Source organism: Xenia sp. Carnegie-2017, unplaced genomic scaffold, assembly GCF_021976095.1.
Source record: "Xenia sp. Carnegie-2017 unplaced genomic scaffold, XeniaSp_v1 HiC_scaffold_23, whole genome shotgun sequence".
In the NCBI taxonomy this organism is placed as follows: domain Eukaryota; kingdom Metazoa; phylum Cnidaria; class Anthozoa; order Malacalcyonacea; family Xeniidae; genus Xenia; species Xenia sp. Carnegie-2017.
This window is the reverse complement of record NW_025813486.1, coordinates 11200876-11222086: the sequence shown is the minus strand read 5'-3', so window position 1 is coordinate 11222086 and position 21211 is coordinate 11200876. Positions and strand designations below refer to the sequence as shown.

Genomic DNA, 21211 nt, shown 5'->3' with positions numbered 1-21211 from the left:
CTAAATTTTAATTAAATCCAAGCTATGGGCACAGGATAGATATCTGAACAGAATGTTCACTCGTGTTGGAACCTTTGATGTTTATGTGCCCCGCTATTCTGAAGCAAATTCTTAGCAGCAAGATACTTCCGCTAGATCGCAATAGAAAATATAGATGTTCTTACAAAAATATCATTTTGCACTACCAAAGCTTGCAAACTTATCTTCTTTGCAAGATGATAATTATTTGTAAAAATTTCGGCATACGTTTGCTTTAAACGTGAACCATGAGTAAAATAGCATTCTGGTGCAATACTATTCCATATTGATTTTGTGAAAGTATCTTGTTGCGTGCGTAGTGAAAGAATATGCCACGATTTTAGCCGAGTGGACCTTCTGTTAGATGTCTATTCTGTACTATGTCAGCAACTGGTGTCCGCTATACTCTAAACTTCACTTGATACATGACCAATGAGAAAACGGATATCGCGGCATTTCAATCGCCTGTTGACGGATGACAACTTGCGGCAAGTTACTTGCCTATGTTGCTTACTTATCTTCAGTCGCATACAGTTGTTAGTCGTGTTTTCGTTGTTTAATTTGTAAAAAATTGCTTGTTTCTCAGCCTCAATAAATCGTGATTTATGTCAAAAATAGACATTTCAACCTCTTGCTCTAAGGATGCTACAGAAAAACCGACTGTGCATCTTTTACCGTGCAAAATAGAGCACAATGGCGAAGCTGAAGTCGACGAATATTTTCAAAGTTGTATTAAGGACGATGGGAACGGAATGAAGAAAGGTTTGATGGTTTGAATTAAATAGTTTATTTAAAAACTTCAGCTAGCGGAATGTTGACTTTCTTGAACAGGTGGGTAGTCTGAGTGTAATAACTCTCCCCCCTCTAGACTAGCCTTGATTTGAAGGGGGCAAGGGAGTGTAAATTTCCCTGATACCAACCAATTGAGCTAAAACAACTGTCAAACTACACATTTCTCAGGAGTTTATACAAACCCACCTAAACTCTGACATTTGAAGGGACAGCGAGATGCCCAAAGGAGCCACCAAAATCTACATCCAAACTAGACTGGCTAGACCAAACAACGTCTTACAAAAACTAGAGCCTTCCCCCTCCCAACAAAATCATCCATAGTTCAGTTCCCCTTCTTTAGTAGTAAAGTTGCATGTTCATTCGTACCTTCCCTAGTCAATTTTTCTGTAAAAAATCCATACGTGTGATACATAGGTATGCTAGATGTAACCACATAGTTACCTTAAAATTTGAATGTCCTTTGTTGAATTGTTGTACCTACCAAAGCCATCATTAGAGAATATACATAATATTGATCCTAACACAGTTTTATATGCACATGTGACTGGAGGAGATCGGAACTCGCCCCTTCAGGATACTAAACGGCTGCTCTACCTGTTGAGCTATCAAGCCCACAGTGATTCCAAGGCCATCATCAGATAATATACATAAAGTCAAAACATTGTGCCATCCAGGAGAACTGCTATTTTGGCAAGAATCTCTTATCCATATGCAGTTTAAAAGAAATTTGACTTGTCTCCAAACCCTGTGGGCAAGGTAGCTCAACATGTAGAGTCGGACTAATATCCAAAGGTATGAGTTCAAATGTGGTCCAAGTCACATGTTTTTCATGTGTGTATAAAACCATGTTAGGATTAAATATTTTGTACCTACGAATTGTGTAACTTTTGGTATGAAGTAGTTGAGAGGATGAAGTATGTAGGTTGCATTTGAATTTTCCAAAAAGTCAACTATCCTGAAAACACTCTCCTGCCCACTTAAAATCTGCTTGAACCATTCCCCAGGATTCACCTCCCTGTAATATGAGTCTGTGTGTAGTGTTGCTTAGCCTAACCATTCCAGCTTAACTTGCTTTGATTTTTACTTAAAGTTTCATTTTGTGGCCGAATGTTAATGGGTGAGAAAGTTGCTATACCAGATGGATACAGTGGTAAGATAATGTTGATTAACATGCGTAGTACCTTTTTATTATTGGCTTTGTTGTGTATGTGAAAAAAATAACTTCACTCATTGTACCTTTTGGAACATTTGCATATTACTGTACCATATAAACATATAAATATTAATTATCTTTATGTATGTTACTCATCAAGTGGCCTGTGTAGCTAGTCTCTGTGGCTCCCAATGTTGAGGCACAGCATATCCGTAGGAAGAGGCCATCTCAAGTGATTTTGAGGTCACTAAGTTAGGCAGCCTATAAGTTTCGTCATGCTATGTTAATGCTGCTCTTCTTCAAAGTTTTTTGATAAAGAACAAATATGGCAATATGATAAAAGTCTTCAGCACTTGTCAAAAAATCACGGGAGGTGACCTTTTGTACATATGTTGACTCAATAGCATATCAATGACATTAAATGCTTACAAATAATGACCAGTGAAGAGCTTTATTTTTCAGCATTATGTATGTATCAAAAGAAGCCCTTATTTGAGAACATGGCTCTCTAGCACATGCTTGGGTTTACATGGGAAAGTACAAGCAGTTAAGCGCATTTTTTAAAAAGTTAGCAGATGACTTTTGATTTGGGTCTTCAAAAACTCAACCCAACTTAAAAGAGTTATAAGTTTGTAAATTAAACTTTCTTACATTGCTTGCAGTAGCAGATATATAAAATCATGATATCATAGAGCACTGTAAATTAGTTTTGCTTTGGTTCTCACAATTTCAGAGGTTAATCATGCCCCTAATATAGTCAAAGTTGTTTACTTAGTATCCACCAGGTCTTCTTCAGGTAGTCAACTTTGTAGATTTGGTGACCATGTTACTTTTACATGTAAGTAGTTGATGAACTTAGTCATTGGCATCAATCCCATTTTAACAAGGCGGACCATATTCTTATATTCTGCCAGTCCTGGGTAATTTTTTTTCAAAACAATTTCACTTTCTAGAGAAATCAGCCCTTCATAACAGAATATATGGTTTCCCTCAATTAATGTTGATACCATTAACTTAGTACACTTACTAAGTAAACAAGTTCGGTACTCTTACCAAGGGCCTAGAAAGATCAATGATTGGGAGGAGGAATATTCATATATTCATGATAGGAAGTGTTAAGCTCTTTTGAAATCCATTGTTTTAAAACGATTGTAACATGCATATATAAATATTGCGCTCTCCCCCAAATTATCGATCTTCTTTTTGTCTTGACTTTTACACTTTTGCCAATGACTTTTACTTAGTAGTAACCCTTTCAAGATCTGTCATCCTTTTTGGTTCACAGGAATGAAATGAATCTGTGTAAGTTTTTTTTATTTCAGGCCATCTTCTCAGGGAAAATTGTAAACCTGTCACTGATGACCAGGTGAGCCTTCGATTTTAGTGAACAATATATTTTGTCAAAACATTTCATTATTATAATTATAATTTATTTATAAGTTTCACACAATGTGTGTTTGGTGTATCTTATAATTTTATTGCTTTTTAGCTAACACTGAAACTATTACAAAACTTAATTTTTAGGATAGATCTTTTCGAGCTATAAAAAGATTTTCTGAATTCACACATTGGAATCTTGAGGACAGGCCTTGTTTAAATGACAACATCAGAAAGGCAATGCAATGGATTTACATTTCTTCAGCGGTGAGAACTTTCTATAACATTCATCTTCATCATTGTCCATTAATATTGTAGAAACTTCAGAAACTTTGTATGACGTCTGTCATTGATTCATGCTTAAATTGCTTGAGGTGGAGATTATCACATGCATGAAAAACATGTAGATCTATGGATAAGGATTATATGTGTGATATAGATGAGAAGCAAAGTTCGATTTGTGTTATTGTACACAGAACTGTGTTTGGCAGAGAGTCTGTGGTGCCCTGGCTAACGTACTTGTTGATTAATTTGTAGGGATAATACATGATAAGGTATAATAGAGTAGTGTTGTGAGTGGATTATTTTTCTGCAAGTTGTGTTTTGAAGAGTGTATGTGCTATTCCAGTTGTAGATTAGAATGATATGATTTAGGTGAAGGAGCAAAGAGCTGTGTTTAGTTTCAACTCTCCAACTGCTGTAATGATTGAGAAATGTATTTTATATTGAACTTCAGTTTCCATTATGATAAACTCAAATGCAAAATAGTTATTTAGTTTAGAACTTCAGTTAATCAAAGGAAATTCTCCAAAATAAGATGTGTTTTTGGCAAAATTTAGATCCATCAACCTGTAGAGACTGACACTGTGTAGGCAAACAACACTTAAGAACGAGAATGATTAAAGTTGGTGTTTATTATTCTTACCTCAGGATGCAGAAGGATGATGTTTCAAAATGTTCTTCCTCTAAAAAGAAGAATGCGCAGTCAATTTCAATTTTTATTGAAATTTCCTTCGTCGCAATCATGACTGATCGATAATTTCTTAGTCCGATTGACTTCAATTCAAACCAAAACCTGTATATACGTAACATGTACATTGGAAAGCTACGTACCATTGATGTTGCTTTCAGTTTACGTAGAATGTGCAACAGAAAGTGGTTTGTTTGTATGTTGCTGTTTCCTGGTGAGAATAGCGTTATATCTTTTGTCTACAACGCATATAGCTTTTTAAAATACAGCGATCTCTGGGATATCTTTTTAATAATATTTTGTGAGGTAAAAAATGTGTTTGTATCTGAAAAACCAATAAGGTCTTCAATGTGTCCATTTTTTGCATTTTTATATTCTTGTGCGAAAAAGTTGTTTGATATGTACGTTTTCAACGAACAATATGGCATTTGCCAATATTTTTCACAATTTATTGTCGATTTCAGTTACTTTTCAAATGACGGTTGCCAAGTTACTTTCTAATAAAGTAAATGGTTTGAACCCGGGAGTATCGTTATATGTTTGTAAATGATGATCGTCCAGGTTAATAAAACATGACAATCAAAAACTAGGAACAACAGTTTATCGCAAGCCAACACATACTGACCGACTACTAGACCAATCATCTTACAACCCTACATCACACAAAGCCACCACAATCAGAACATTAACAAGACGTGCACAAATCATATGTGATTCACCGGACGCTCTACAAAACGAAAACAACTATCTCAAACGTGTTTTTGACAAAAACAACTATAACTCTGACTTTATCAAACGCAACACTTACAAACCCAACGAACCCAACGAAACGAACAACTCAGTGACAACAGCAACGATACCTTACATCAAAGGTACGTCTGAGACTATCTCGCGTATCTTACGACCATACAACATACGTGTCTCACATAAGCCAATCACAACATTACGACAAGTACTAACGAACATAAAGGACAAAGAACAACCCAACGAACGACAAGGTGCAGTTTACAAAATAAACTGCTCCGACTGCCACGCCTCCTATATCGGGGAAACTGGCAGGAACTTAAACATAAGACTTACTGAGCACAAACGAGCTACTAAGAAACAAGACAAAACTAATCACATTGCCGAACATCACCGAATCACAAAGCACAACATTGACTGGGACTCGGCAAAATGCATCACTTACAGTACTGACTATAGACAACGGCTTACATTAGAAAGTTGGTATACCAACTTGGAACAAACCCCCCTGAACAGATCACAGCAATTACCGGCACCTTACAAACGACTTATTCACAATACAAACAAACGATCAACTAAAACATTACACTTCAAACTAATTCACAATGACAATACACAATTGACACCACACATTACAACTAAAAACGTCACACCTAAATCACACATCACAACTAAAAATAAAATATTTCACTTCACACTAATCCACAATGACAATACACATTTCCTGCACATTTCCTGTACACACAATACAATGACGTAAGAACCAGACAATAAATACGGCTAACCTGACGTTTACTCCTCATTTGACTCTGAAGATGACTACCGCTAAGGTTGTCGAAACGTCAGTCAACAACATCAAAAACAGTCCTTCTCAGGACTTTATTAACCTGGACGATCATCATTTACTTTCTAATGTTGCCAGTTACATTTCCTAATATGGAATATTCTATATGAACTTGTCAACTTTAGTTGACAAGTTGTGTACTTGAGTAATGAAGTTGGGAACTAAAGGTTCGAAGTACTGGCAACCGCGAAAGGTCTTTGTACCCTGTAGACATTTGGCAATGAATCCGTTCAGTAAGCAAGGAAAAGCTTTAGCAATAGAAGTAAGAAGTGAAATACCTAAAAAGTGGTTAAATAACGAGCGTTTGACACACATTTCAAAACAACTAAATCTATCGTATAAGACTATATCAAATATAATAGATCTATATCAAATATAATAGATCTATGGGTAGACACTGGTTCTATTGCACCTCACCAGAGCGAATGTGATGTTCGAACCACGCGTACAGGTGACGTTATTGCATTCACTGAATATCTAAAAATTAATAAACCATCTATTTACACAAAACAGATTCAGCAACACCTAGAAAATAACAAAGTTTGCGTTTCAGCAAACATACCTTGCAGGTCATCCATTAGTAGAATTTTGAATAAAGATCTTGGTTACTCTTACAAGATAATAAGTCAAATTCCACGAGAGACAGAACGGCCGGACGTTATGGAGAAGTTAGAAGCTTACGTAGCAAATATTCCATTGATTGATTGCAACCGTATGCATTTCTTTGATGAGTCGTCTGTAGTTGTTACGAGTGGCAACAGACGTCGACGGCACAGTATGCAGGGTACTCCTGCATTTAAAATCCAACGATACTCTTCTAGTGCCACATTTACTGTAAATTTATTACATAATGTAAACGGCGTATCGCATTATAACATTCTTAGAGGGTCGTCAAACGGATTTGAATTGCTAAAGCTTTTCCTTGCTTACTGAACGGATTCATTGCCAAATGAAGGGTACAAAGACCTTTCGCGTTTGCTAGTGCTTCGCAACTTTAGTTCACAACTTCAGTACTCAAGTACACAACTTGTGAACTCAAAGTTGACAAGTTCATATCGAATATTCCATATTTGGAAATGTAGCTGGCAACATTAGAAAGTAACTTGGCAACCGCCATTTGAAAAGTTAACTGAAATCGACAATAACGCTCTTCTTTATTAGAAAATTTTAAATAACAACAAACAGCAGCCGTACATTCAAGCGGTTGACGAATATTCGAGTTCACGGTACATACCGACAAATTTTAAGTGTTTTCTACGTCATCGTGTGTACTATCTATCTATCTTACACATAAAATGACATAAAGGAATTTCTTGCTGACGCAAGTAAATCCTTAAACATTGAAAATAATATGCAAATGAACTTTCATTATATATATCAGGAAATCACTGGATTATACTATCGCTGGAATACTGGATTTGTGGTATTTTTTACCTAAATAATTTGTTGGAAAAAATTACCTTCGTATGTCGTGATACATCACTTGCCAAGATATTTAACCTGGAAACAAGTTTGCATTTATAAGAATTAGAGCGTGTTTCTTTGTCGTCGTTCGAAGATTGTTAGAAATAAATGTTTACAAAAGTTAATCGCCAAAGTAAAGCCAAGAATGTGTATTATATTACTGTGGTCGTAGTGTGAGCATTATTTGAGAAATTTTTGTTGTTTTAAGAATAACTTGGACATAAGTCAGTGTAGGAAATTATCTTGTTGTTTTGAATCCAAAGAGAAAAAGAACTGACATAAGCAGTATCGATTATTGTTCTTTGATACCAATTTACCAAAACCAAGCGTGCAAATTTATATCCGACAATAATAGTTCTAACGTCTCTAAGAACAACTTAAATCAAACACATAAGTTCGTCGGTAAAGTATAAATCTTGCTAGGACACAAAATATCTGTAATGTAGGGCACACAATAATGTACGTTCTGGTGGTTTACGAATATTCGAGTTCTCAGTACACCCCGACAATTTTTATGTGTTTCTACGTCATCGTCTGTACTCTCTATCTTTCTATCTATCTTACACATATAAGACAACATAAAAGAATTTCTTTCTTATACAAATAAATCCTTAAAAATTGTAATTAATGTACAAATAGAACATTCATTATATATCAGGAAATCACTGGATTAAACTATCGCTGGAATACTGGATTTGTTGTATTTATTACCTAAATATTTTGGTTTTAAAAAATTTCCTTCGTAAGTTGTGATACATCACTCGCCAAGATATTTGAGCAAGAAATACGTTTGCATTTGAAAGAATTAGACGTGTTTCTATACCCTCATTTAAACATTGTTAAAAATAAACGTTTGTAAAAGTTAATCGCCCAAATAGAGCCTAGAAAACGTATTTTATTACTCTGGTCCTAGTGTGAGCATTTTTTAAAGAAATTTCTGTTCTTTCAAGAATGAATGGGACGCAAGACATTGTAGAAGATTATGTTGTTGTATTGAAATCAAAGGGAAAGTGAACTGGCATGTGCAGTATCGATTAATCCACTTTGAAACCAACTTACCAATACCAAATATCCGACACTAATCTTTATCCTATAACGTTTCTAAATACAAGGTAAATCGAACACAGGCATGAGTATGTAGTTTAATTTTAATGGTATTAATCGCAGTAAAGTAAACTTGCTACTGCTAGGACACGCAATATCTGTAAACATATTACAGAATTTAGCCTTGAAGAGGTTTAACAGCTGGTTCAAAATCGCTTCGCATGGTGAGCACATGGTATGCTGGATATGTAAAAAATTGCAACAAACTCATCGTCAAATGACACTGCAATTAATTCCTGGATTTGTCAAACTTTGCAATATATTTGACGCATCTGTTATTAAAGTCTGATATAATGTATTACTGTTGCAATACGAATACGTGTTTTAGTGGTTTGAATTATTGTGTCTTTGACGATAAGCAGTTACAACAAACAAAGATCTTTGTTTTAGAAAGAGGCATAATTTCGCACCTACTTGAATTGCTAAGATAATGTTTACAAATTTCTCTTACCTGTTATATTGCTATCACTGGTAAAAGCTAAACATGACATGTTTGTTGAAAGTAAATACTAAGATGTAAAGCATTTAAAACATTACAAAAGATGTTGAGGGAGTCATTTATGTTGCTACGAAGATTGCAAAGCACTGTGGTTGATAATGAGTTGTTCAACCTTTCACAACCAATCAATTTGCTTGAATTGAATATCAAGCAATTATAATCAACATTCTATATGACTTTATAACCATTAGCAAAAAGTATTTGTGCCGCTCAGTTAAAGTTCTATAGTTGTAGTTTTTATGTCACTAACGACAATTTTAAACATGAAGTGATGTAGCTACTCAAGAGATGCAACTTCAAAACAAAGGTAACTTATTCCTTTATATTTTTTTCAGGACCATCAAAGAAAAAATAATAAATTATAGAAAAAAAATCTTGGGATTATGCTTTTTAAATTGAAAGCCCGATGGTTGTGTTATGTCCAGAAAATTTGAAGAATTGGTTAAATTGTGTTCTCTATCACTTACCTGTGTTATATGCGTTATATCTATTTCACCTCCGTGTGACTACAAATTTTTTTAAAACTAATTCCTTCGTCTTTGCGTTGAATTCTACATGTAGAGAATGGTGTGATGATCAGTGACACGTTTAAATACACTTTCTTTCAAGTTGTTTAAGGCCACTATATAGAAGTACTTGTCATACTTTTCTTAATCGATTTAAAAGGGTTTTATTTTTATCAAGTATTAAAAAGGCCTTGACAAATTTAACTATATATGTGTGGTTTCACCCTTTCTTAGTGTGATCACGTTATTTTCTACGAATTAAACGTCAAAGTTATCGTCGTTGGTTTTTACTATAGATCTATTGCAATATCTCATTATGGAAGTTGTATCTTTGATAAGAAAGATGAAGAAAACTATAAAAAAATACCTATAATGTTTATTGGTGGGGTTCTCAGAGAAGGTCATTAATCATTTTCAATTACATCATCGTCAACTGTAGATTTGACAGTTTCACTTTCACTTCCACTTAAACAAGTAATGAAAATTCCTTGCATATGCCTCCTGCCACATCAAACCTTGAAAAAATTCAAAACATAAAATTCTTTGTATTAAGTCAAACTTTGAATAATCAATAAAACTTTCAAGACTACTATCACCTTAGAACTTCACCTCCGTGTGACTATAAATTTTTTTTAAACTAATTCCTTCGTCTTTGCGTTGAATTTTACATGTAGAGAAGGGTGTGATGATCTGTGACGCATTAAAATAGACTTTCTTTCAAGTTTTTGTTTAAGGCCACTATATAGAAGTACTTGTTATACTTTTCTTAATCGATTTAAAAGGGTTTTATTTTTATCAAGTATTAAAAAGGCCTTGACAAATTTAACTATATATGTGGTTTCACCCTTTCTTAGTGTGATCACGTTATTTTCTATGAATGAAACGTCAAAGTTATCGTCGTTGGTTTTTACTATAGATCTATCCCTGCAATATATCATTATGGAAGTTGTATCTTTGATATGAAAGATGAAGAAAACTATAAAAATATACTGATAATGTTTATTGATGGGGTTCTCGGAGAAGGTCTTTAATGATTTTCAATTACATCATCGTCAACTGTAGATTTGACAGTTTCACTTTTACTTCCACTTAAATAATTAATGAAAATTCCTTGCATATGCCTCCAACCGCATCAAACCTTGAAAAAATTCAAAACAAAAATTTTTTTTATTAAGTCAAACTTTTCAAGTGTTGAATAATCAATCAAACTTTCAAGACTACTATCAACTTAGAACTTAAACTATTCAATGCTTCGTGCTGCAAGTATATTTTTGACCAAATTGTTTAGAAGAGAATTTTTTCCTTCTTGAGACGAATTTAGCTATATGAATTATGTGAAATTGTATATGAAAACTTATTAAAAATTAATTATTCGATATTTTTCAAAGCAATATGAGAAAGTAAATTAATGTTTTGTCGCCTAATTACATTTGCTTAGGAAGTACAGAAAAGAGATATCAGTTGTGGTTGCTTCATCGATATCTGGAACGTTATTAACTAGCGTTTTTTTTTTCATTTGCCCTGAATTTCATAGTCTCAGTCCTTAAATATTTACAAAAGTGGGTAAGGCAATGACGTAAGAATCAGATAACAAATACGGCTAACCTAACGTTTTCTGCTCATTTGACTCTGATAATGACTCGGTACTATACTAACCTGACGATTTAAATTTACAAACATGTAATTTTCTAGTATGTGATTTGTAGGCAGTGCCTTATATAAGATTACCGTAAGTAAGATATGGAAAGGGTAATAGACCATAATAGATCAATTTGAGCGAGTTTAAATTTACGAATTGCCGAATTTTGAAAATGACTCATGCACATTTAATAATTTTTTTTAAGATCAGGTCTATATGATCCTTCTACGTTAAAAAATCATCAATAACAATTGCAAGGAATGCAATGTTTTTGACACTTTCAATGTTTTCATTATTTATCGATATATTGAAACAATGCTCAGATTTCTTGTTTCGTGATCGAAAAATAATTAATTTTGATTTTGCCGCATTTAAAGATAGTTTGTTAGCGTTCAACCAATTCGCAATTTTATTCAATTCTATTTGGAGAAATTCATTGAAGGTTTTCAAACAAAAGTCGCTATAGAGTATGTTGGTGTCGTCGACAAATAGTAAAATCGAGACCAATTTACTACAATTCTGAATATCATTGATGTATAAAAGAAACAGTATAGGATCCAAAACTGATCCCTTTGGGACACCATTGGTTGCTGTCATTTTTCAGATTCTTTGCCGTTATACTTAACAAACTACTTTCTATTACATAAACATTTTCAAGTGATTTTTTAGCTATTCTTTTTGCCATAGTGCTTTAATTTTCTTATCAGAATCCTGTGATTAATCGTGTTAAAAGCTTTTGACAAATCAAGGAAAATACTAACTGAGAGTTTTCCTTGATTAATTGCTGTAGTGACTTTATCAACAAAATCATTAAAACCTGTCTATTAATATGATTTTCTAAAGCCATATTGGTGTTTGATAGAATTTTTGTTGATAAATTTTGTAAGCCTTTTGGCCACAAGTTTTCAAACAGCTTAGTGAAACAAGTTGAACTGATTTAGGTCGGCACTTTTCAAATTTATAATCCTCGCCTTAAAAAATTGGAGTAACAAGTGCTATTTTCAAATTCCCTGGTATAGTACCAGATGAGAATGATAATAAAGTGTATGGTTCGAACGCGGTAAAATTTGTGCTAAAGGCTTTGAGATATCGTTGGCAATTAATTTAATGATGTTTTCTTTGATCCTATCAAATCCCAAACTTTTTTTCGTTTTCACCTTTTTATGTTTAGCTATAGCTAAGTTCGTTTTCTGTGCATCAAGGTAGAGCCTAGCATTGCTACTATCGCAATAATATTTTTCAAAATTTTCATTGTTACTCCATTTAATTTTCTAGGCTAAGTTATGAATGTTAATGTCAATGTTAATAAAGTAATCACTGAATTTGTTTGCTATTGCAATCATTAAATTTGCTTGCTTCTGGTATTGATGTCACGCCAATTGATGTACAAGCATTGAGTTACACGCCCTAGACATCTATTGCCTTGTCAGGCCTCAGCGCTCGCGTAAGCCCTACAGGCAATCCTAAAAATGCTTTGCAGTCGCTTTAAACGTTTAAAAAGAGTTATGCTTCGTTCTAGTTGGAAAATAGGTTGTTCACCTAAGAAAATGCAGCACTAAAAATTAGGTTTTGGACGAAAATAGCTATGTTGGAATATCCAAACATGAAAGTTTAGGTTGATTGTTTGTAAAAAAAACACAAAACATGTAGAGGCCTCGATGTTTCAATGTACACTTACCGAAATAAAATTTTGAACTACTTAAAATTTTGAGTTTGATTTTTTGTTCTTTGTTGAAATGGTTTTTGCTAACCTTTTTTCCAATGGTGTTCCTAGAACGATTAAAATTCCATTTCAAAAAGACAGAAGTTTTATAAGTTTCCTGAGCCATATTTTGCAAACACCAACCCAGAGCCCTTTATTTTGAAGAGTTGGGGCACGTATTGTTCCTGGATTTTGCATTATGATCATGATAGTTGGGTAAGAAAGGTCACATGGGTATCTAGCCGCCATTTTTCAAAATCGCAAATTATAACCATTTTTTACGTAGGAGATCAATTATAAAAAATGTTTACAATGCTTTTATGTTGCTCTATAATAATGCCAATGAAAGCGATGCAGAATAGAAACCTATGCCCTCCCTTGTGGCAAAAACGTAAATAACATACATTGCATTAAATAAATGCATGAATCATAATTTTTGATGGTCGTCTGAGTAATTTACGAGGATGAAACGAATACCTCATTCGTTTCCAATATTTCTGAGCTCCGGAACATCCCCAATATCATTAACATCCCTATTTCAGTTGGCACAGCATGGCTAGTACGTCGCTGACCGCGTCTTACAACAAAAATTGTAGTACAAATGGAAATTTTTTATTTAATTACCAAAAACTTGTCTAAAAAGTACTCCTATTATTATTAAACAACAACTGACAGTAAATGAATGATCATACAAAATTTACAAAATACCAAGAAATTTGCAGTTTTTTAGAAATGGCTGTCATCTTGAATATACTTCTATCTTTCAAATTTCATTACAAAAGTGCTCGGCTTTACAGAGAAATTTACACTGGCACATACACTAAATTTTGAATACCACCCAAAATGAATGTTGATATAGCTATTTTTGTGCTTGTATCACGCCAAATGGATGATTCTGCTGTAAACTGCACGCTCTAATATAGCTATAAGTTTTGAAGTAATATTCTCAAATCGGAAGCAAATATCAACACCATCCTCATGTTCTGTAATTGTTTTTGAAGAATTCATACTAAAAAGTTCTTTTCTGTTGAGAAGAAAACGCTCTCGTGCAAAATGTGCTCGGTGTTCACTGTTTAGTCATCATGTGTGTGAACATTTTTTGTCCGTACACTTGCTTAAACTGCATGACCACATTGCATTTTATTAAATTAATGCTTAAAATTGAAAGGGAATCTGATTGCTTCTAGGTAAGAACAAAGGCTGAGACTAAAATACGCTTTCACTTAAATAAAATAAATATAACTGTAAATAGATGGCATACTCATTTCTTGTACTAAAGATAGCATAAGCAGGCTGAAATTTGTTTACTTTAAAAATTACTAAAAGAATGTCGATACTATACAAAATGTTGATATGATAAAATTATTCAATTGAGAAAAGTTATTTTACGTTAAAGTACAACTAAATAGGCGCTGTATTTTACTTTAGGATGTAATCAGATATAACCCCAAAGATCTTTCAATATAAGAACAACAGTGCCAAAAAAATCAAAACAAATCAAAGGATGTCAACTACAAACGATGAATACAATTGCTTACAAGTTCATAACAATTCTGAAAAGACCGTTACCGTTTTCATTTATGAAGGGTTTTCTCCACTATGCAAATTTTCCTCTTTTTCAAAAATAATCAAACCAGATCAAAACTATCACTATTATAACAAAAAGCCATTCAAGTTTAAAATTTTTGAAACTGAGAACAGTAAAAAGAAAAAAAAAAAAAGAAAGTTTCTTGGACCCAAGCAATGCTTTGGCATCATAGCGATCACAGTTAGTGATGGGAAAAATTCATTAAAATGCCAACAAAATACCCCAAGCGAAGATGACAAGAAAAGAATCGTTCGCCGAATGAAAAGAGAAAATGATTTGCCATCCGGAGACTTGTATGAGCAATTAGGATTAGACATGAGAGAAGTTCGTAAGATGGATGAAAATAAGCGAAAAAAAGTTATTAGAAAAGCATTTCTTAAAATGATTCTAATCTGGCATCCTGATAAACCTAATGGTGACAAGGAAATATTCGAACAGTTAGATCACGCAAAACGTACTTTGCTCGATGATAAAAAACGAGCTGAATATCACAACCAAATCGACTTCGAACATGGATGGTTTTCCTCCAGACGATGGAAAGCAATTTTCGCTCCTGAAATGGTAACTGTAGAACAATGCAAAGCTTTTCTCAATCGACTGGCTTGTCTTGGCTTGTCTTCTGCAATGGCTGTTGGTGGTGTCACAGCTACTGTTTGTACAGCTGGTTTAGCAGCTCCAGGTCTTGCAATATTAGGAGGCGTAGCTGGAGGAGCGTTAACATTTGCAGGTTTGCAATCTTTAGGGGAAACAGTAAGTAAAGAATCTGTTGTTGACGGAATGGACGTAAAGAAGTGGGCAAAAAAAGCATTGATTGGTGGTGTTGCTGGCGCACTGGCTGGAGGTGCTTCAGGTGGGATCACTGCAGCAATGGTCGGCATTGGAAGTGCTGCATTGCCATCAGCAGCCATTTCTATTGGTCAATATATTTCCATGGGAGCAGCGAATGGTGCTACTAGTGGACTAATTTTATCTTTGAGCGCTGATTTGGCAAAGAAAATAGTAGATGAAAAGGACATTTCAAATAGGCAGATTTTACTTCATACCCTTTGTAATGTTTTGATAGGTGCAGCAGCAGGAATAGCAGGAGAAGCAGTCACCGAAGCACTGGTGGACAGTGGATCAACAGCTGTAAAACCCACACAAGAAGGTGATGCGGCTGAGCAAATTTCTGTGCAAAAATCAAGAAAGAACGCATATGACGTAGTATGTGTGGTTGCAAAAAAAGCTGTTGAAGAAGGGACGAAATGTACTGCTAATGTGGCATACGATTTTGCCGAGGAACGACTAGATTCCTCAGTTGAAAATCGAAAATTGACAACGCACATGAAAAAGGGAGCTCAAACTATTTTGTTACGTACTTTTAGGATGAGTATAATACAAGCAGTTGGTGCAACACAAGGGTATTCATTGTTAAATCAAATGAAAGAAGTATTCAAGTTCGTTCCTGGAGATCTAGGTGATATGTTACAGAGTCTAATAAACGATAACTTAGGTAATATAAGTAACGGAATTGATGCGTATCCAGAATTTGGACAGGAGGGCATTGACTCTCCCGATGGCTCATACGAAAGTGAAGATCGATATAACGAAGATGAAAATGTGCAAAGTAGAGAAAGTGCACCAGAACCTTTTGAATTGCAATCAGAATCTTACATGCCTGTATATCGTACAATGGTGTGTGAACAAATGTATCATGCATCACAGGAAACAGCAAATACATTTGTTACAAATGAAGTCGGTTTCAATAAAAATTGCAGTACATACAAAGAGTCCTTAAAAAATAACTCTGAAGCAGAGGATTGCTTTGTACAATTTGCTGGAGATTGTTTGTTTCAAAACATCATTGACATTAAACATATTGAAAACTGTCCTAGTTTAAAACAGGTGCTAACTAAAACCATTATGTATAAATCTAAGGGTGCATGGATTTTTAAAATGATTGTCTCCTACTCTTTAAACGAAGAAAGAGAGACAAAAGAAGTAAGTGGTGATCGAAAAAGAATTGAAATTTCCGCCAACGCAACAGACATCGAAGTGAAATTTCAAGTTTTGCGTCCATTATGGGGTGATGTTATGAAATACAATCGTTTTAGAAAGACATGGAAAAAACCGAAAAAACCACACATCTTTCGATACAAAAAGGCAGTTGATCGCACGTTTACACTTAGTGGCATTCTTGGGTGGGGGGCAGTCATGGCTGTTACGGATGAGTACCATGAAGAAACAAAAGACCTGTGAACAATATTGCATTCTGTGTTTTTTTATTTTTGAGCACGTAAAGAAGATGCCATGGTCTTTAATAACTGGTAGTTGGGATTTATAAATAAAAAATTGAGAATAATGAGCTTAAATATCGTAATATGTTCTATTGGTACAGCGTGTCCAGTAAAGTGGCGTGACTTTCAACCAGTCTGCCTTCAATCATTCCAGAATGAGGTCCCACTCAGTTTTACGTTTTTGCTGTGAGAACAGGAAAACGGATTTTAAGAAGTCTTTTAGGAGCAGTCTGCGAGACTTGTTAATCTCATTTATTTTGTAATCTTCGTTAATTATTTTTGTTTATATTGAATATTATGAACAAACGCTTGTAATTTTTGTAACGTTCACTTATTTTACCAATGATGCCTATGTAATATTTATGCAAACGTTTAGAATAAATAATGTTTACTTTTCACTGACGTTATCAATCGTTAGGCAATGCATACTTTTCGTTTATTGAAAATATCTTTGGTTATATCTATATGGCTTATTTGTTACTTGATTTGCGTGCATGCTCATGAGTGAAATGCAGTCCAGAGGACAAACTGGTAATCTCTAGGTGTCGTGATAATGTGCGTTCAGATCAATGATCAATTGGACAAAAGTGAGCAGGTAGACAGGCAAAAAGCATTTGGTGTAATGTCTATTAAATTGTAAGCAAACTGGAACGATAATTCCTATAATTTTGTCCCATGATTGGTTAATTGGAGCTAACATACATCTAAAATTACACAAACTCCCGGCTTTGAAATTATGCATGCCTTCTTGGCGAGCAATGTTTGTTTTAACTTTTAAAAAAATACATTTAAAAAAATTATTTACAATACTTACTGCGTTGTAGCTACCATGCTTAGCGATATTTATCTAGATATTTTCGAGGAGAAGTGTAATCAGCATGAATCAAGGATGATCCAAGCTATAAGGCAGAAAAGGCTGAAAATGGATAATTAGCAACTTTCAGTATTACGCAAAAGGGTATAAAAGTACATCATTTTGGAGCATCATTCATGGAGTGATGCTTCAGGGAGTGAATAATCATCAATTCCCTTTCCAATATCCAGATAACCACAAACTTTCGACCATCCTATTTTACATGTTAGCTGTGGAGTGACATTTCATCCATCATCAAAGCGCACTGAACGTCCTTCCCTTCATCTTTTGTGGCTTGAACCTTCACTTTCAAAGCATTCAAGTCATCCTTGGTGACCCCGGGGTCATGAACCACAGAGTTATATCGCGATTGTATTTCTCTTTAGATAGGTAAGGCTAAATTAAACTTCTCTTAAACATTCTCATTTTATCATAAGCCTTTGGTGAATACAATTTCAATCCTTTTCAACCCTGAGTAACTGCTACTAAACGATTCAAAATATCTTAAGGAGCTCCAGATAGTGAAGCATTAAGAAGTTCCGCTTAAACAGAGCTAGTCATTCTATAAACTTTTAAACAATCAATGATAGGCTATATCTGATGTACGTTCTTTTTCAATCGGCTTTTTTCTGTATTAAAGCCTGTTCACACGATCCGATTGTTTCGGATCCGATTTCTGGACTTGTTGAGACGGCCCACTAATTTTGTTGATATTTACATTCGTTTACATATTTATAATCGGGAGAGCAGCCATTTGTGTTATACAGTACATTTATCGATATATTTTTCGTATTTTTATTCTCTTTTTCCAGCTTTTTTCAAATTTATGTAATTTCCTTTGATTTTACCGGGTAAAAAGAGAGCAAGCTCTATTTCTATCCAATTTGTTATATTGACGAATCCGGCTTCCGGAGGCTCAATTTTTATGTGTTCACACGATCCGCTTTTTAGGATGCCACAAAATCTCATACGACAAATTGGATCGTGTGAACGAGCATTTAGAGACTTATAACCCAGGACCGGATTAACCATATGACCGAAAGGGTGTCCGCCCACGAGCCCCGCGTTTTAGGGGCCCCATGCTTTACCCAATTCTAATTTTTTTCGGCGCAATTTTGGACGGAAAAAAGACCCAGTGTTCTAATAGTTCCTAAAAGAACTGTTTTAACCAGAACACTAACCCAACAATTCAAAAGAACCGTTATTTACAGCTAGAAAGAGACACTATGCATTTCAGCAGACTACTCGTCAGGTGTCAACGTCTGCTAAATGAGAACCTACAATTCATGCTATATTTATAATGTCACCAGAAGTCAATGTCATCCCTATTTTAAATTATTAATTAAATTGACTAATCCTGTCCTTTGCCGACAAAAAGGATTACGTGTTTAATCTGTCTCTGTTTTAAGTGTCATCTCTAAAAATAGGCATATGCCAATGATGGTAAAGGAGTTTGCTCTAAAGAAATTCCGCAAACACACTTTTTACAAAGTAAAATGAGAGTTTAGCAAAAGATATGTCACATTACTTACACGCACATTTTACATACATGTCGAGTAAGCATTCATCGCCGCATCAGAGCATGTATACTAAATCTTATGAATGTTTAGTTGGTTGATTATGTTTATTTTTTACATTAAGATCGAGTTCTCTATATAATTGTCAGCTAATGTTATTTTTATAAGCTTAGTTGGATGACAGTTCAAAATATCAAATTCATGTACATACGTTCTTTTTTTAACATATGGATATTTTTTCACATCATGGTATATTATTTTTTAGCGTTTCTGATTTCAAATCAACCTGAACTTCATCCTTCCTGGGAGGGGAGAAGGGCCCAGCGTTACAAAATGCCAAGGGCCCCCAAAAGGTTAATCCGGCCCTGTTATAACCTCTCTCTTTAAGTCAAAAACATCTTTAGACTGTCTTTTCAGTCTCCTAGGAGACTTAAGACAGCATAAGTGACCATGAAGAGAATAGTGACCACTTACCTAATTTTCAGTTCTCTCTGTCCATTCAATACCACGCATCTGTTGAAATTATGTTAAAACTGCACTATCTTGTAGACACACTTCGCTACCAGCTACTCTCTTTATGATAAGGGCAAAATGATATGAATAAACTCTGCTTTATTCGTTGATACTGTGAGGGGCGACCATATCTTTATACTTTCTACTCACTCAGCAAAACGTGTTGTCTTTATTTTCGTCATGTAAACTATTTTGCAATAGATTGATAAATTTATGATTTTATGCGTTAATGCCCGTTTTAAGCAACAAATAATCGATAGACTCTAAATTTTCATTTGTCAGACGTTGATACGCGAGGAGTAGTTTGTGTGATCACTTTAACCAAGTTTTCCCTATTTTTCAATTTTTTTTTGATACATCATGTGCAGCCAAAAATAAGATTAAATATTTGCAATCACTAGCAATGCACGAGGCAACAACGAATTGCTAGAGCAACTGAACGTCTCGTTTTCCCCCAAAATAGTAATAAAAGCGTCATATACTTGTAAATAAATATAAATCATACTCCATAGAGTATCATACCCCATAGAGTATCATACCCCATAGAGTATCATACCCCATAGAGTATCATACCCCACAGACTATCATACCCCATAGATTATCATACCCCATAGAGTATCATACCCCATAAAGTATCATACCCCATAGAGTATCATACCCCATAGAGTATCATACCCCATAGAGTATCATACCCCATAGAGTATCATATCCCATAGAGTATCATACCCCACAGACTATCATACCCCATAGATTATCATACCCCATAGAGTATCATACCCCATAAAGTATCATACCCCATAGAGTATCATACCCCATAGAGTATCATACCCCATAGAGTATCATACCCCATAAAGTATCATACCCATAGAGTATCATACCCCATAGAGTATCATACCCCATAGAGTATCATACCCCATAGAGTATCATACCCCATAGAGTAACATACACCATATAGTAGCATACCCCATATATTTTACTGTGTCAGGGCTTGTTTATATGGAAGCCAAGCTGGCGCGTTTACAGAGATAGCCCGTTAAGCAAGATCTTCCTACGTAGTATATAATATATTAAAATTCTCTTTGCGCTTGTATGGCGACATGGGCTGGTCTGCTTTGCGAGATCTCACATGGCACAGGCGAGATCTCGTCTCCTGGGATAAAATTTTTCTAATGTAAACACTCAACTGCCGAGCTAGCCCGCTTGCTGAGCTAAATTTTAACTATTTGGGCATTCGTATGATAACGTATTAAAATGGTGAAATACGTGCACGTGTAAAAGTGAGCAAAATAGAGACGAGGATGGGTAAAAGAAAAAACTTTCGCTGCGATACAAAGATGATGGAGCATTTGATTGATGTGTCTGATTATAAGTAAAAGATGGTTTACACAAGTTTTGATTTCGACCGCGAAAAACGTCTCGGCAAGCGAGATGAACGTCATATAAACACATCAAAAAAATTCATCTCGCTTACCTCGTACAATGTGAGCATATAAACTCGACCACGTAACATTTGTCTAAGCCTTAGACTCTAAGGGAAAGCGTTTGACTAATTTCGAAATCATTTTAACAGTTTTTGCGTTATTTCAATCAATAAAATTTTGATAGTTACTACGTACCAGGTGTACGCAGCGTATCTATTTCAATAGAGGCAG

At 34.7% G+C, this 21211-nt stretch overlaps 1 protein-coding gene and 2 long non-coding RNA genes across 7 annotated transcripts; 1 reads left to right on the top strand and 2 right to left on the bottom strand.

The window, feature by feature from the left end:
• Positions 1 to 125: 125 nt before the first annotated feature.
• LOC124448079 (ribonuclease H2 subunit C-like) lies at positions 126 to 10063 on the top strand. 5 transcript variants are annotated; one of them, XR_006948912.1, is made up of 6 exons: positions 126 to 780; positions 1901 to 1960; positions 3286 to 3329; positions 3488 to 3607; positions 4180 to 4524; positions 8313 to 8764. XR_006948912.1 is itself a non-coding variant. In XM_046999100.1 (6 exons), the coding sequence occupies exons 1-5, from the start codon at positions 624 to 626 to the stop codon at positions 8442 to 8444; spliced, it is 513 nt and encodes a 170-aa protein (XP_046855056.1). In that variant the 5' UTR covers positions 127 to 623; the 3' UTR covers positions 8445 to 8474; positions 9301 to 10063. The 5 variants fall into 5 exon arrangements, 4 of the variants coding, with proteins under 4 accessions (XP_046855058.1, XP_046855057.1, XP_046855056.1 ...); XM_046999100.1 differs by lacking the exon at positions 4180 to 4524 and adding an exon at positions 9301 to 10063 and having other exon boundaries at positions 127 to 780; positions 8313 to 8474; XM_046999102.1 differs by lacking the exon at positions 8313 to 8764 and having other exon boundaries at positions 4271 to 4643.
• On the bottom strand, positions 3342 to 6856 carry LOC124448089. The gene is made up of 4 exons (XR_006948919.1): positions 6461 to 6856; positions 6316 to 6375; positions 4266 to 4305; positions 3342 to 3749 (listed from the first exon to the last, which is right to left on the bottom strand). It is a non-coding gene; the product is annotated as an uncharacterized LOC124448089 (long non-coding RNA).
• A 9471-nt stretch (positions 10064 to 19534) lies between the features above and the next one.
• Positions 19535 to 21209, bottom strand: LOC124448093. The gene is made up of 3 exons (XR_006948922.1): positions 21176 to 21209; positions 19710 to 19746; positions 19535 to 19619 (listed from the first exon to the last, which is right to left on the bottom strand). It is a non-coding gene; the product is annotated as an uncharacterized LOC124448093 (long non-coding RNA).
• Between the last annotated feature and the right edge of the window lie 2 nt (positions 21210 to 21211).